At 38.9% G+C, this 15,786-nt stretch overlaps 1 protein-coding gene across 1 annotated transcript; it reads left to right on the top strand.

Moving 5' to 3' along the window:
- The first annotated feature begins 11,799 nt into the window (after positions 1-11,799).
- LOC4325263 (GDSL esterase/lipase At5g45910) lies at positions 11,800-14,728 on the top strand. Its single transcript, XM_015777247.3, has 5 exons — positions 11,800-12,136; positions 12,236-12,451; positions 12,557-12,705; positions 12,802-13,075; positions 14,263-14,728. The coding sequence occupies exons 1-5, from the start codon at positions 11,851-11,853 to the stop codon at positions 14,472-14,474; spliced, it is 1,137 nt and encodes a 378-aa protein (XP_015632733.1). The 5' UTR covers positions 11,800-11,850; the 3' UTR covers positions 14,475-14,728.
- Positions 14,729-15,786: the final 1,058 nt, after the last annotated feature.

The following is a 15,786-nucleotide window of genomic DNA, read 5'->3' on the forward strand; positions in this document are numbered from 1 at the left end:
AATACTGTTGAGGGACCTCTTCTACATGGTTTTGTAAGTTGAGGGATGTGTTATATTCGGTTTTCTGTACCGAGGATGAAAATCAGACTGGGCGACAAATTGAGGGACCTAGAGTGTACTTATTCCTTGGTAGTATATTTTCGGTCCATTTTGGGCCTCGTGTACATGGGCACTTGGGCTTCAGTTACGGCCTATCCATATTGGAAAAGGCTGTATACGTACAAAATTAGGGTACACAACTCTAACAAACGTACTAGTAATTTACCCTATTTTTTATGTAACGCCCATATAGTAAAATTAAACAGTTAATAATAAGAGCTTGGTTTATAGAGTTCTGTAAGAATTTTATGTATGTGTAGGTCATCTATATCTATGGGCTATAAACTGGGATGGGCTGGAAATGAGGCCCATCCAAACGAGGCCTCGTGGTCCTCATGGATATGCACCCGTGACTCCTGTGGCCTACTGAGACCATGGCTGACTGAAGATTCTTGTGCTGGATTCACTGGCACGGTGGTACCGTGGATTTGTGCATGTGTCAGACTGTCAGGTACTAAGATCAGCTCGATTTGTCATAACTGTGGCAAGCCACATAAAGTGTGGCCAACAATTAGTTGGCCACAACTATGGCAAACTTTGGCTAGCAAATGAGAGTATGACGCGTGGGCCAATGTGCTAGTAAAGTGTGGCTTAACTCAACTGCGGCACGCAACCAAACACTAGCCTGAAAAATTGTGACACGCCTAAGGTTTGGTGTGGCAAACTGAGGCCACCAACCAAACAACCCCTAAATTGTTTACTTTTACTACCAACTAGCATGGTGGCTCACGCAGATTGCGCTGCGTGGCTAACATTATTATATTTTCTCTCATATAATAGCATATATGTTTTCTCATTATATTATTCAAATATATTAAAATGACAACATAATGTTAAATTTTATAATAACTTTATGAAACTACTAATGTATAATATTCATATTGTATTTTATATACGCGTTAGTTATTAATTATTTTTAATATCAAATTTTAGTTATTTGTAAATTATATATATTCCTTTATGGATTCTAGACTCGTCTTCTAATATTTTTTTTAATTCCGATTTTCTCTGAATTTTTATTATTTCTAATTGTATTTCAACGTGGACTCTAAACTCAACTTTCAATATTCTTTAATTTTTAATTTTGAATTTTAGTTACTTCTAAATTGTATTCCTATATTGACTTTAAACTCTTCTAAATTGTATTTTTATACGGACTCTAAATTCTATTTTTAATTTTATTATGTTTATTTCAAATTTTAGTTAGTTTTAAATTCCTATATGGACTCTATACTCTACTTCTAATATTCCTTATTTTTTAATTCTGAATTACTATTTTTTTCTTAATTATATTTCTATATGGACTCTATACTCTACTTCTAATATTTCTTATTTTAATTCCGAATTTCTATTATTTCCTAATTGTATTTCTATGTGGACTCTATACTCTACTTCTAATATTCCTTATTTTTAATTCCGAATTTCAGTTATTTCCTAGTTGTATTCCTATATGGACTCTAGTCTCCTCTTCTAATATTTTTTATTTTTTAATTCCGAATTTCAACTATTTCTAAATTGTATTTCTATATGGACTCTAGTCTCTTCTTCTAATATTCCTTATTTTTTAATTCTTAATTTTAGCTATTTCTAAATTATATTTCTATATGGACTCTGCTTTTTCTTTTTCTCCGATTAATGTGAGAATTTCTAGGCCATGAGAGCGAACGTGGAGGCTCCTTTTTCTATTCCTTTAATAATATAATAGATTGTCTCCTGTAAAATTTCCGCCATAGTAAAATGAATAAAAGAAGCAGATAATTACGTTGGCTTATAAACCGCAACAAATATTTAGAATTTTAAACTTAATTTTAAATTCTTTATGCTCTCGTTTCAGGTTATAAGGTGCATGCAAATTTTGAAATTTTAAAACTTAGTTTTAGACTCAATTTTGAGAGTTTTTTTTTTCACCTTCCAGTGCTAGCTATTAAACAGCAAATAATGCAAATATAATAAAAATTTTAATCCAAAATGTTTTTCGGTTGATTATGTGTTGTTTTAGGTTTATCAACTGTAGGCCAAATGATCACGCACTAAACTACTTAGGGCCTGTTTAGTTCCCAAAAAGTTTTTCCCAAAAACATCACATCAAATCTTTGGATACATGTATGAAGCATTAAATATAGATTTTTTAGAAAACTAATTGCACAGTTAGGGGGAAATCGCGAGACGAATTTTTTAAGCCTAATTAGTCCATGATTAGCCATAAGTGCTACAGTAACCAACATGTGCTAATGACGGATTAATTAGACTTAAAAGATTCGTCTCGTGGTTTCTAGGCGAGTTATGAAATTAGTTTTTTCTATTCGTGTCCGAAAACCCCTTCCGACATCCGGTCAAACGTCTAATGTGATACCTAAAAATTTTCTTTTTCGAACTAAACAGGTCCAGGTCCTTACAGTAAAAACATAAAAGATTTCTCTCATTCTTCATGCACATATTTTCCGAAGTACTAAACGGTAAACGGTATGTTTTAAAAAAAATCTATAGGTTTTTTTAATTAATCATATGTTAATGGCTCATCTATCATCTCATTGTTCTCTTAATTTCATCTCCCCTCAATCCCAGCTAAGGCAAATGAGCTTTGCGTCCTGAATTATTATCGTTGTGTGATCCATCGATCTTGTCGCGTGTGGTTGCAAAATCCGACCCAACCAATACAGACCTATCTCTTCGGTCGTAAAAATTTAAAACTTTAATAACTATATATATATATATATATATATATTAGAATAAGTTTGTGATACTTTTTTACCTTACTTTTAAAAACAAATCTAATCATACTTTTTTCACAGTAAGCATTAATTTGAGAAGTAAAGTTTAACTAAATCTTATAGTAATGGTTAAATACCTATCTATCTATTATATTATTAAAGGAATAGAAAAAGGAACCTCCACGTTCGCTCTCATGGCCTAGAAATTCTCATATTAATCGGAGAAAAAGAAAAAACAGAGTCCATATAGAAATACAATTTAGAAATAGCTGAAATTCAGAATTAAAAAATAAGGAATATTAGAAGAGGAGACTAGAGTCCATATAGAAATACAATTAGGAAATAACTAAAATTCGGAATTAAAAATAAGGAATATTAGAAGTAGAGTATGGAGTCCATACAAAAATACAATTAGAAAATAATAGAAATTCGGAATTAAAAATAAGGAATATTAGAAGTAGAGTATAGAGTCCATATATAGAAATACAATTAAGAAAAAAAATAGAAATTCGGAATTAAAAAATAAGGAATATTAGAAGTAGAGTATAAAGTCCATATAAGAATTTAAAACAAACTAAAATTCAGAATAAACATAATAAAATTAAAAGTAGAGTTTTGAGTCCGTATAAAAATACAATTTACAAATAACTAAAATTCAAAATTAAGAAAAACAAGGGAAGAAGAGTTTAAAGTCAATATAGGAATACAATTTAGAAGTAACTGAAATTCAAAATTAAAAATTAAAGAATATTGAAAGATGAGTTTAGAGTCCACATAGAAATACAATTAGAAATAATAAAAATTTAGAAATAAAAATAAATAATATTGGAAGAAGAGCCTAGAGTCTATTTAGAAATACAATTTACAGAAAATTCGGAATTAAAAAAAAGAAATATTAAAAGATGAGTCTAGAGTAGGAATATATATAATTTACAAATAACTAAAATTTGATATTAAAAATAATTAATAACTAAAACGTATATAAAATACAATATGAATATTACATATTTGTAGTTTCGTAAAGTTATTGCAAAATTTAAAATTATGATGTCATTTTAATATATTTGCATAATATAATGAGAAAACTTATATGCTATTATATGAGCGAAAATATAATAATGCTAGCCACGCAATCTGCGCGGGCGACCATGCTAGTTAACTTATTAAAGGAATAGAAATAAGAGCCTCCATATTCGCTCTCACGGTCTAGAAATTCTCATATTAATCGGAGAAAAATAAAAACAAAGTCCATATAGAAATATAATTTAGAAATAGTTAAAATTCGAAATTAAAAAGTAAGGAATATTGGAAGAGGAGATTAGAGTCCATATAGAAATACAATTTATAAATAACTGAATTTCAGAATTAAAAATAAAGAATACTAGAAGAAGAGAATAGAGTCCATATAAAAATACAATTAAGAAATAATAAAAATTCGGAATTAAAAATAAGGAATATTAGAAGTAGAGTATAGAGTCCATATAGAAATACAATTAAGAAATAATAGAAATCCGGATTTAAAAATAAGGAATGTTAGAAGTAGAGTATAGAGTCCATATAGGAATTTGAAACTAACTAAAATTCAGAATGAACATAATAAAATTAAAATTAGAGTTTAGAGTTCGTATAAAAATACAATTTACAAATAACTAAAATTCGAAATTAAAAAACATGGGAAGAAGATTATAAAGTTAATATAGGAATACAATTTAGAAGTAACTGAAATTCGAAATTAAGAATTAAAGAATATTTCATATATGCTATTATATAATAGAAAATATAATGATACTAGCAGCGCAATTTGCGCAGGCCACCATACTAGTTCATGTCAAAAAAAAAACTTCATTTAGTATTACCAACCGGAACTAAAGATCATCTAACCGGGACTAAAATTGAACGCGTAAATATATAATCCCTATCACTTATCCTCTCCTTCACAATCGCAAATTACACAGATCGAATATCTCCCCCTCTCCTCTCCTACAGATCAGATCTATCCTCTCTTCCTCATCCACTCTCCTCCACCTCCTCCCCTTCCTCCTCCTCCCCCTCCTCCCCTTTCCATCCGGTGGGCCGGCAGCTGGCGGGGCCGCGCCCGGCGGGCAGCAGCGGCAACAGCTTTGTTTTTGTTTTTTTAATAATTTGTGATTCATTTATATGTACAAATTTGTGATTCATTTTATGGATATGTGATGTATTTTATTTGTGTGTAATTTTTTAGGATTTGTGATGTGGATTTGGTCATGTGAATTTGGGATGTTACTTTGATTTGGGGATTTGGAGATTTGGGGTTTGATTTGGGGATTTGGATGTCACTTGATTCGGGAGAAAATAAGAAGGGAAAAAAGAAAAAGAAAAAGGGACTATCTGGTACTGCCGCTATTCTCTCTTTAGTCCCGGTTATTTCAACCAATCTATCTTTATTCCCAGATTCCTACTCCCGGTTGAAAAACCGGGAGTTCTCCACCAGTGGTTGGTGCTTGTGCCGGTAGGCGATCCAGTTGATCGGTGAGAAGGAAGTTCATGTGTTTGGAGTTTCACGTATGTATGTGGATTCTTCTAATTTTCATTTATTGTTGTTCCCATGCCCTGATCGTTGTCGTTCCTTCTGTGAGACATTCTATAACCTCTCCGTGTGACAAGGCCCTCGCCTCCATAGCAGCTGATGTCGACTGCAACAAGGAGTACCAGGACACTGTCTATATTACTATTAGCGTTGTGGATGTCTTTCAACTGTAATAGCACATTACGAACCTGTTGAAACAAAAGGAATAGTAAACACAGAAACAGGGAAACAAAACATGAATAAAGAGCATGAAGTGAAAAGAAAATATTGGTGAAACATGAGACGTTTGGATCACAAGAGAGAAGACATGGGAGAGAGATAGAGAGTTTGCATTCCGTGGCGCCGGGGGGGGGGGGGGTGGGGGGTGGGGGAGGGGAGGGGACAAGTAGCTGGTTGGTAGCTAGCTTCTGAGAATTTTGAAAAGCTGGGTTTTCTATCTTCTGGGTTTTAGTTCATTTTCTGGATTATACAACTACAGCTTCTTAGAATCTGGAAGAAGTTGCAACAGCAATAAGCTCCCCTAGACAGTGCCTTAGTGTATGATTGAAACGCAAGAACTAAGCCAACCAGAGGGGGATGAATGGTTGGTATACCCAAAAACCCAAACTTTTTGCGGAATTAAAAGTTACCCTCAAATTCGACGAATCGCGGTCTGACCGAAGTAGTTGTGCCGGTCTGACCATCGAGATACCACCGGTCTGACCGAAGTAGATCGTTCGGTCGAACCGCCGAGATCAGCTCCTGTCGCCTTTAGTTGCCGCCGGTCTGACTGCCTTGTGCCCACCGGTCTGACCGCCGCCTTGCCGCGGTCTAACCGCTGGTATGTCGCTGGTTAGACCACCGAACCAGATGAAACACAAATCGAAGAACTCTCAAAGTAGATGACAAGTTTATTACTTCTCTCTGTGTTTACAAAGTGCAACAACAGTACTCCTTACAAAAATCTCAACTAAACTCGAAACCCTAACTAAACTATCAACTCAATGCTCTCAAAAGTGATATCGGGAAGCCTCACGCTCCCTCTCTATTTATACATAAGGTAGGCAGCCTAAAACCATGAACCAAACTCATACTAGAAGTCCTAATCCATCTAGGAAACCTTATCATACAAAAAACAAACTTTACAAACTCCAATCATACCAAATTTGGACTCCTTCCAAATTCGACTCCGCATCCCATACGCACATAATACCTTCATCGTATACCATATAGAATCTTCACCAACCACGTGCATTGAACTCTAGCCTAAGTATTCCGCATGATATCTGACCGTCACAGAAATCGCCTTATCCCCAAGTCGACTCCCGATCCATCACCGGCTATACTCTCCTGAGGTATCAAGTCACCTACACATGAATCAAACAAAGAAACCATATTGCGAGACCAAGCTATCTCTAACTTGACTCATTAGTAGCAAACAATAGTATTACATACGCATAGTATCCATCTAGAAGCCATAAACATTAAACAATCACGGATATCCAAACAAACAACTCGAAACTGAATCCGACACAGAGTCGGCTGGTTAGACCGCGGGCTGGCCGGTCTGACCGCTCGGTATATGCCTGTCTGACCGGACCACATATCCAGCAGCACCTATATATCACCTGTTAAAATCCAATCATCTCCAAAACCACTTCGCCAATAATATCCAAATATTAAAACCAATAATCACATATGCCAAACAGAATAAAGAATAAAAACACTTTGATTTTACGCTTAGAATCCCTCCTCTCCAGCTTGCAAAACAGAGCATGTGTTATGGTATAATTAATTAAAAATTACTTTAAAAAATTTAAAGAATAAATATAATATGATTTTAAAGCAATTTTTTATATTTTTTTTAAAAGTACCATTTAATAGTTTAGGAAGCGAGCACATGAAATGTGAGGGAATAGAAGTTGGGAAGATGAGGTAAATAACACATCGTTAGGTAGAATGGAGTGGAGGAACTTTTCTGTTTAGCTTTGGTTGGATGCTTTATTTCTTATGAAATTGAAGAAAATAGCCCATTCCAAATCTATCTATCTATCTATTTAGTATTATATACTAAAAGTCCATTAAACTTCTTAGAAACGCTCTCAAGCCGCCATGTGGCGTTCCTACAAATACTCCTAGACCACTACATGGCACTATTTAATCTGACCGTTGATTTTCATTTAAATTGGTGGACCCGATACTTTATAACGTTAGATTAGATATACTATTTTAAAAAAAGGTATGCTGTGGGCATAAAAGGAAACAAAACATAAGTAATTCATGTAAGTACGTACGTACATACAGGAAAGGAAAAATGAATCTTATCTCCCGTTCATCGGAAGAAAATAAAACATGCATACCGACTTACGATAAAAGCGATTAAGTAAAAAAAAAGCATACGTAATGTTGGTACGTAGCGCCATTGAAGAAAAAATCGATGGTCCATAAAATAGGATTTTCTACTATTTTAAAATAAAATATATTACTCTATAAACTGATGCAAATATGCGTAGTTAAACTAGATCATCTACAATAGAAAAATCAAATATCCTATCAATGCTCTTTAAATGTCCTATATTTAAATTATTTTAGAATCATGGATCTAATTTGTGATCCAGTTGGATTCCTCTAATTAAATAAACTATTGATGTCTATGTTCCTAAATACATCGTAATACATGATGTCGACATGTAACAAAAAAAATGTTATGATAATATTTTAAGAAAAGAATAACGAATTACCCTTGAACTATTACGGTCGACCGAATTACCCGCATAAACCCGAAAACCAGCCAGCTTTCACCCTCAACTATTAATACCAGAGTGGTTTTGGTCCTAGGTGACAGTTCAGTCAGCATTTTCTTAAAAAAATGGTGGGACCCATATATCATATCTCTTCCTCACCCCTTCATCATCTCTCTCTCTTCTCCCTCCACATCTGTCAATCGGCAAGGCTAGGGGCGACGAGCGGCAGAGGTGACTCCTCCTCGCCCTCTGCCAGCGCGCGCCTCCTTGACGGTCGCGTGGTTTCTCCTCGACCTCCACTGGTGCATGAAGAAGTTGACATGGCGGGGCAGAGGAGCTCGAGCGGTGGAGGATGCTCCTCCTCAGCTATCTCGGCAACTACATGTGCACTCCAGCGGAGGCCGTCATGTCCATCCTTTCCATTGCATCTCATCGTCACGTGACGAGTGTTGCGGCTGCCGAAGATGAGCACCTGCGTTGGTCCTCAATGGCCAAGTTCGGCTACGCCCCCGCCATCGAGACTCGCACAACAAATGCGGCGGCAGCTCTTTCTACCGTAGCATGTCATCCCACCATAATTCTTAATCGATCCCCACCACCAGTGCCTCTCTCCGGAAGAGACAGCGAGGTAGATCAATCAAGCAAGCAAGACCAAGGGAATAGACAAAGGAGAAGGAGAAGAGCGTCGGCCGGCCCTTGCAGCAATGGGAGGGAGAAGAGAGAGGCCAGGGAATGGGATTGAGGGAGAGAGAGAGAGGTGAGAGGGGAGAGGGACAGAGTGGGTGGAGAATGTGATAGCCATGTAGGAGCAAAACCACTCAGTGTTGTGTTGGGGTGGGGGGGATAATTCATTCGGTATTAATAATTGAGGGTGAAAGATATCTGGTTTTTAGGTTTACGTGGGTAATTCGGTCGACCGTAATAGTTAGGGGGTAATTTGTACTTTTCCTATTTTAAATAATTTTACATCATATTTCAGGTGTTAAATATCACTTGACGAATATACAATGCTAATTTAAAGCTACATGTGTAAAACAATTGAAAACAACACAATTTAGTTGTGTATTTTTAATTTGATATGATTTAATTTTAATTTGTCTAAGATTAAGATTCTCATTTTTTTTCTAATTTATAACTATTTCATTAGTATATGATAAGTGGGCAACACAAATGTTACATAGATGTAAAAAATTATAAAAAATATTTCAAGCCAATGACCTTGCTATAATACAACCACTTAGTTCATCATGAGATTTATAATCATATATGTATATTTTTCTCTTTGTCAAATAGTTTTGGTAACAAATGAACAATCAAGTAACATGCGCAATAAACAACTCATAATATATTTTCTTACAGTTGAGGAATTCCAACATATCAAACATAATTTGATGAATGTATGTCATACATCCTATTGACGTGACTATGAAATATACTTCAATCAATTAGTTATTATAAATAAGTTTGGAAAAATAGATTCATTCTCCAAATTAATTAGTAAATGTGTCTTTTGTGATTATGAAAAATAGGCGCTGAAAAACACCAGATGCAAAATTATAGATATTTTGTCAACATATAACTAACAATATGGTCCTTTAGAGATTTTATCGTGATGGTATTTAAAAAAAACCCTTTATTCAGGTTAAAAAAATAACATATAGCACAAATAGATATGAAACAACTCCATTATTCCATTATTGTTTCATTATCATGACACATGTTGTTCTCATAAATTCATGTTGTTATGATAGCGGTATGGTTTCAAGTGATGCGTCCAAACCATATATTAACAAAAACATGTTTAAAATAGTGTCAAGATCTATGTTAAAAATATAATCCGCATGTAAACATTCACAATAAAAATTCAAGCAACATTAAATAAGTGCCCGCGCATATGCGCGGGCTAACATCTAGTTATTAGAATAGTGCATCTTATTTGTGTCAAACCATCTTATGAGAAAGAAAATTTCTAAAGGAATCTATAAACATACACAATTCCTTTGATAATCGACCTCTGCACTGTGCTGTGCGCCAGTGCATGGCGACCGGGGGTGTTGACAAGCTGCGACCAAAGTTGTCCTCCATGCAGTGCATCGTCTCAAGTAGGACCAAATGTCTGGGACCTCACTAGCATGGGAAATGGGAGCCACGGAGCAAAAAAAAATTCTAAAGCTGCATATCTCTTGGCCGGCATAAAAAGGACAAAAGTGATCCTTATTTTATGTTTACAGTATCTCTCTTCGTAATTTTATGCTTTGATTAATTAATTATATTAGCATCTCTCGTTAAACCTCGGACATTGGCAGCAGCAGAAATGCAGAACAGAGTTGCATGATATTATTTCCTAGTTCATGATATAGTAGCATCGGAGTTTCACTATCAAATTGTCACATTCCACACTAAGTGCACATAAATGAGTAGCTAATGACTGTCACTGTGATTCCAGAATCTAAAACTAGTTCCATTAAAGAATGTTATTAAGACCATTCTGTTCACAAAAACAGTACTAGTAAGGGCACCCACAATGATTATCTATAGGCTCTCTACAAGAGATCCATGTCAGTATATTTTTCTATTTGGAAGAGATTAAATAAAGAGAGAGAGCAAAACTATCTACTAACCTAGAGATAGACTATAGAGAAAAACGAGGCAATAGATTAGAGAGCTATAGATACTCATGTAGACATACCATTGGAGTGGTTTACTATTAATCTAGTCTATTACTAAGATGTATATGTTTTATAGATAGCATCTTACTTTACTATTACGGGTGCTCTAAGGTGAGGGAACATATTATCCAACAGAATATAAAAAAATTCAGATGCTGCATCAACATTATTCGCAGCTTTAATTACTAGAGTGGTTTTTAGATGAATTATTATCATTTTTCGTTACTTGGATGAGCCGCTCTTTTATGAAACAACTCCACGTGTAAAAATATAGTGTACAGATGTAGCACTAGCAGTACAGAACGGCACAAAGGCATCAGCTCCTAGGAAAGAATCCAGTGCGCCCATGCTCCAGTGCATCAAAACTCCTAAACAAATCCTCTCAAAAAAAAAAACTCCTAAACAATGAAATTCAGTCATGTAAAATATACTTGTACTCCAGTACTGTAGCTGGTAGCAGTCCAAACAAACCATCAGAGAACCACCCTGCATTTGACACAAATCTCGAGGCACCATCAACGGCTGATGAAACAAAACAATTGAAACATAAACTGATCTCATTTGGTTTTGAGTAAGGCCTGGTTTAGTTCCCAACTTTTTCTTTAAATTTTTAAATTTTCTATTACATTAAAGCTTTTTTACACACGTAAACTTCTAACTTTTTCATCACATCGTTTTAATTTCAATCAAACTTCCAATATTAGCGTGAAAACACACCCTAATTGTCGTCCTTGGCCTGAATTATTGGGAGGCGTCAGGCCCCGGAATGTCACGTGAGCCTTCAATTATGTCGCCCGGAGGCCGGAGCTCTGCCTCGCGTCCATGGCGTCGTCCCTACCTACGTACTGTAGCGCAGTTGTAACTGCGTATGCGAGTCGTGATATTTTACCGGAGTCGGGACGAACGCTCGTCGCGCGCTGCGCGCACGCACCTACCCCAGATTTGCCCTCGGCATTTACGCCCTCACCTACAATCTCAAGCGAGCCCGATTAATGCCCTCTTTATAGTCCCACCATTGCCGAGCTCATCCCAATGCAGAAACCATCCAGCGTGTAGTGTGTAGCGTGTAGTGTGTCGTCACGATGTCGCGCGCCATGGCGGCCTCCAGGCGGGTCTCGGTGTTCGTCGCCGCGTTGGTCTGCTGCTCACTCGTGCGGCTCTCCCGGTGCGGCGGCGGCGGCGGCGGGCAGAGGGCGCAGAACTACACCTCGATGTTCAGCTTCGGCGACTCGCTGACGGACACCGGCAACCTCGTCGTGTCCAGCCCGCTCTCCTTCAGCATCGTCGGCAAGTACCCCTACGGCATGACATACTTCCACCGCCCCACCGGCCGCTGCTCCGACGGCCGCCTCGTCGTCGACTTCCTCGGTGCGCGCCGCCGCCGCCCGCCCCAATGCCGTCGCATTTCTCTCTCTCTCTCTGCACATTTGATTTGACATTATCGATCTTGTCGTGTTGGCCTCGCAGCGCAAGCGTTCGGGCTGCCGCTGCTGCAGCCGTACCTGTCGCGCGGCGAGGACGTCACGCGGGGCGTCAACTTCGCCGTCGGCGGCGCGACGGCCATGGATCCGCCGTTCTTCGAGGAGATCGGCGCGTCCGACAAGCTCTGGACCAACCTGTCGCTCAGCGTCCAGCTCGGCTGGTTCGAGCAGCTCAAGCCCTCACTCTGCAGCTCACCCAAAGGTCTCTCTGCACATTTCTCATTCCTGCGATTTGGTTCGAATCGTACGCGTTGATACTGATTCTGAGACTGGATTCTTGACATTTTTCTGTGCTGAATCGGAGCAGATTGCAAGGAGTTCTTCAGCAAGTCACTCTTCCTCGTCGGGGAGATTGGGGGAAACGACTACAACTACGCCTTCTTCAAGGGCAAGAGCTTGGACGACGCCAAATCCTACGTCCCCACCGTCGCCGGCGCCGTCGCCGACGCCACCGAAGTGCATCTCTTCACTACACCAAACACTGAAACAATAATCACAGAATGTACATCCATTCTCTCATCTTGCAATGGTGGATTTTTTTTCAATTTCCAGAGGCTGATCAAGGCAGGGGCGGTGCACCTGGTGGTGCCCGGGAACCTGCCGATCGGCTGCTCGTCAGCGTACCTGACGCTGCACCCGAGCAGCAACAGGAGCGACTACGACTCCACCGGCTGCCTCAAGACGTACAACGACTTCGCCCAGCACCACAACGCCGTGCTCCAGGACAAGCTCCGGCTGCTTCGCCGGAGCTACCCGGAGGCCAGGATCATGTACGCCGACTACTACGGCGCCGCCATGTCCTTCGCCCAGAACCCCAAGCAGTTCGGTGAGTGAGCTCTCTCACACACACAAAAACCTCACTCCAATTTCACACTCATTTCGCTGTCCTAGTTAAGCTAAGCCAGTTGAGCTGATAGCCTTAGCTGTCCAGTTGAAATTGAATGAATGGACAGAGAGGCAACTGACTGAACTGTTGTGCATTTGCATCGCTGATGCTGGAATTGACAGCGATAGAGATTAGAACGGTAGCAATCACGATGGCCCCGCCACGATCTCTCATCAATCATCTTCGATATGGGCGTGTAGATACATTTAGGAGCGTGTGAGATGCAGTGGGAGATTGTCGGGCTCTTTCAGAAAAGATTAGAGGATTTGGGACTCCTATTGGCCACTCTTCTTTAGGGAAAATATTACTTCTTTGTTGCACTGAAAAGCTCAGTGTCTTCGTCATCTCATCTGAACTAGGATAAAACTACATGGTCAGTGAAAGTGATACATGGATCTTCTTTAGTCGTTTTGCTTTAGAATTTTGAGCTATGTCATTCTCAGGAAAGACAGTATAGGCACTGATCATCCGTTGCTGTTAATCAGGACAATACTGAACCTCTGAGGCTCTGCCTATGTGTAACTATTTGCTGATAGCTGATTAGTTTCTTTGTTAGTGTTGGATCAGGTTCTAGAAGTATGTACTACATTTGTTTGACGTGTATTAATAAGCATTGATTTCAAGTCATGTGACATGCTTAAGCCTAACTGTTACTCCATAATAGTAGTATTTAGTACTCCACCATGTTCACCAACTCCCAGCGATATACTCCTACTAGGTGTCATCAATAGCATGTCATGTCAATTTATCTGGCGCCCGGCGGTTACCAGGTTTCGGTTGGCCGGTTAAGCTCTCACCAATTTGGAGCTGAATTATCATTGCAGTAGCATTGGCAGCTCAGTGAACAGTACATATGCTCTCAAGGCTAGTTCAGTGTTCACAATTTCAGAATGAAATCTCTGAAACTTTTGGGGTCTACCAATGCATCCTGAAATTCCGGATGTGTCTGAACTTGGCAAAATAAATGTTCAAATTCAGCAGAACCTGTTCCAAATTTAACAATTTCCATTCGGAATTCACCGAATTTTTTCCCCCGTTCCGAAACCGTGAACCTGTGGGTTAGCTCACCGATGAACTGGAGCTGAGCTGTGTGGGTGGCTGCACTGTCTGTCTCTGTGTCCCTGCAGGGTTCAGGCACGGGGCGCTGAGGACGTGCTGCGGCGGCGGAGGGCCGTACAACTTCAACCCGAAGGCGAGCTGCGGCGTGCGGGGCTCCAGCGTGTGCACGGACCCGTCGGCGTACGCCAACTGGGACGGCGTCCACCTGACGGAGGCCGGCTACCACGCCATCGCCAACAGCATCCTCAATGGCCCTTACACCAGCCCAAGGCTGCTCTGACCATCCCCCGTTCTCTCGACCTGGTGTTAGCTGCTGCTGCTGCTGCTGCACTCTGCAATGTAAACTGATCTGTAATGTAGTGATATGAGCTAGTGGTGGTTTTGAGTTTTGACAGTGTGTGGGCTTTGGCTACTTGAGTCTCCAGGCACAGTACAGTATGTCTGTCGAGTGTCATCAGCTTTGGGCGTGACTGTGTCCGTGCTACTTTTGACTTTGCAAGTACTGAATTATAGTACTCAGCACAACTGCACAAACCTTTCTTTCATGTGTTACGTCTGGATTTCACGAGACGAGTTGAAATCAGGCGGTATATATATACGTCTGGATTTCAGAACAATTAGTTTCAGAAACATACGGCGTGGCATACACCAGTCAAATGATATATACAAGAGATTTGCTCCAGACTAATAAAAAATATCTCGAGATATCGGTACCTCACGATACTAAATCGTTTACGATCGTTGAATCAACGATCGAAAACGATTTAGCACCACGAGCTTATCCTGTCCAGCTAGATCAATGATGCATCCATGAGCTTAAATAATCATCCTACTACAAGCCAACAAAATCAAACAAGTAGAGCTTTCTTTTGTTTTCCCCTCACATTAGATTAAGGGACTTATTTAGAACATTGACTGCTGTCGTCGTATCCTAATTCCTTACTAGTGGCGGATTACTTGAGGATCTATAAATTCTGACAAAAAAAAACAAGAAGAAAACATCAGATGCTGCAAAATCTATTAGTATGTTTGATGCGGATGTCACATGGGAAATGGGATATTAATGGCATGCTGACGTTGTTGTCTTGTTGAGGAATCAATAAATAATCAATCAACCTCTGCGCAGCACGCCGTCAACCCCGGACCCGAACCTCTCGCCCGTTCGGTGAGACGTTCTTCGGCCGGCCCACTGGACGCGCCAGCGATGGCCGCCTCGTGCTCGATCGACTTCATCGGTAGCATACATAAGAGCAAGTTCAATAGTATAGTCAACTACAACCTCCAATTCATCTATAGCCAATCTAATAGCTTATTCATATAATAGTTACATACTACACTATTAATAATTGATCCCACCTATCATACACACACTGCGTCTTGAAGTCCATATTAATTAGGCTCAATAGATTCGTCTCGCAAATTAGTTCGGGGTTATGGAATAGGTTTTATCATTAGTCCATGTTTAATACTCCTTCTATCTATTTTTGATAGTCATATTTCCAAATCTGAAAAATTTATTTTTGATAGACATATTTCAATCCAACAACCTATCATCTTAATAATTTTCTCGGATTTAATGCATGACTCTCCAT

The sequence above is a fragment of the Oryza sativa genome, chromosome 1 (genome assembly GCF_034140825.1).
Source record: "Oryza sativa Japonica Group chromosome 1, ASM3414082v1".
Lineage (NCBI taxonomy): Eukaryota > Viridiplantae > Streptophyta > Magnoliopsida > Poales > Poaceae > Oryza > Oryza sativa.

What these genes read in the sequence shown, in the direction of transcription:
- LOC4325263 (XM_015777247.3), top strand. Translation starts at nt 11,851, where the DNA reads ATGTCGCGCGCCATGGCGGCCTCCAGGCGGGTCTCGGTGTTCGTCGCC. An exon ending in CCTCGTCGTCGACTTCCTCG is followed by an intron (nt 12,137 to 12,235) that starts GTGCGCGCCGCC and finishes TTGGCCTCGCAG; the next exon opens with CGCAAGCGTTCGGGCTGCCG. An exon ending in ACTCTGCAGCTCACCCAAAG is followed by an intron (nt 12,452 to 12,556) that starts GTCTCTCTGCAC and finishes GAATCGGAGCAG; the next exon opens with ATTGCAAGGAGTTCTTCAGC.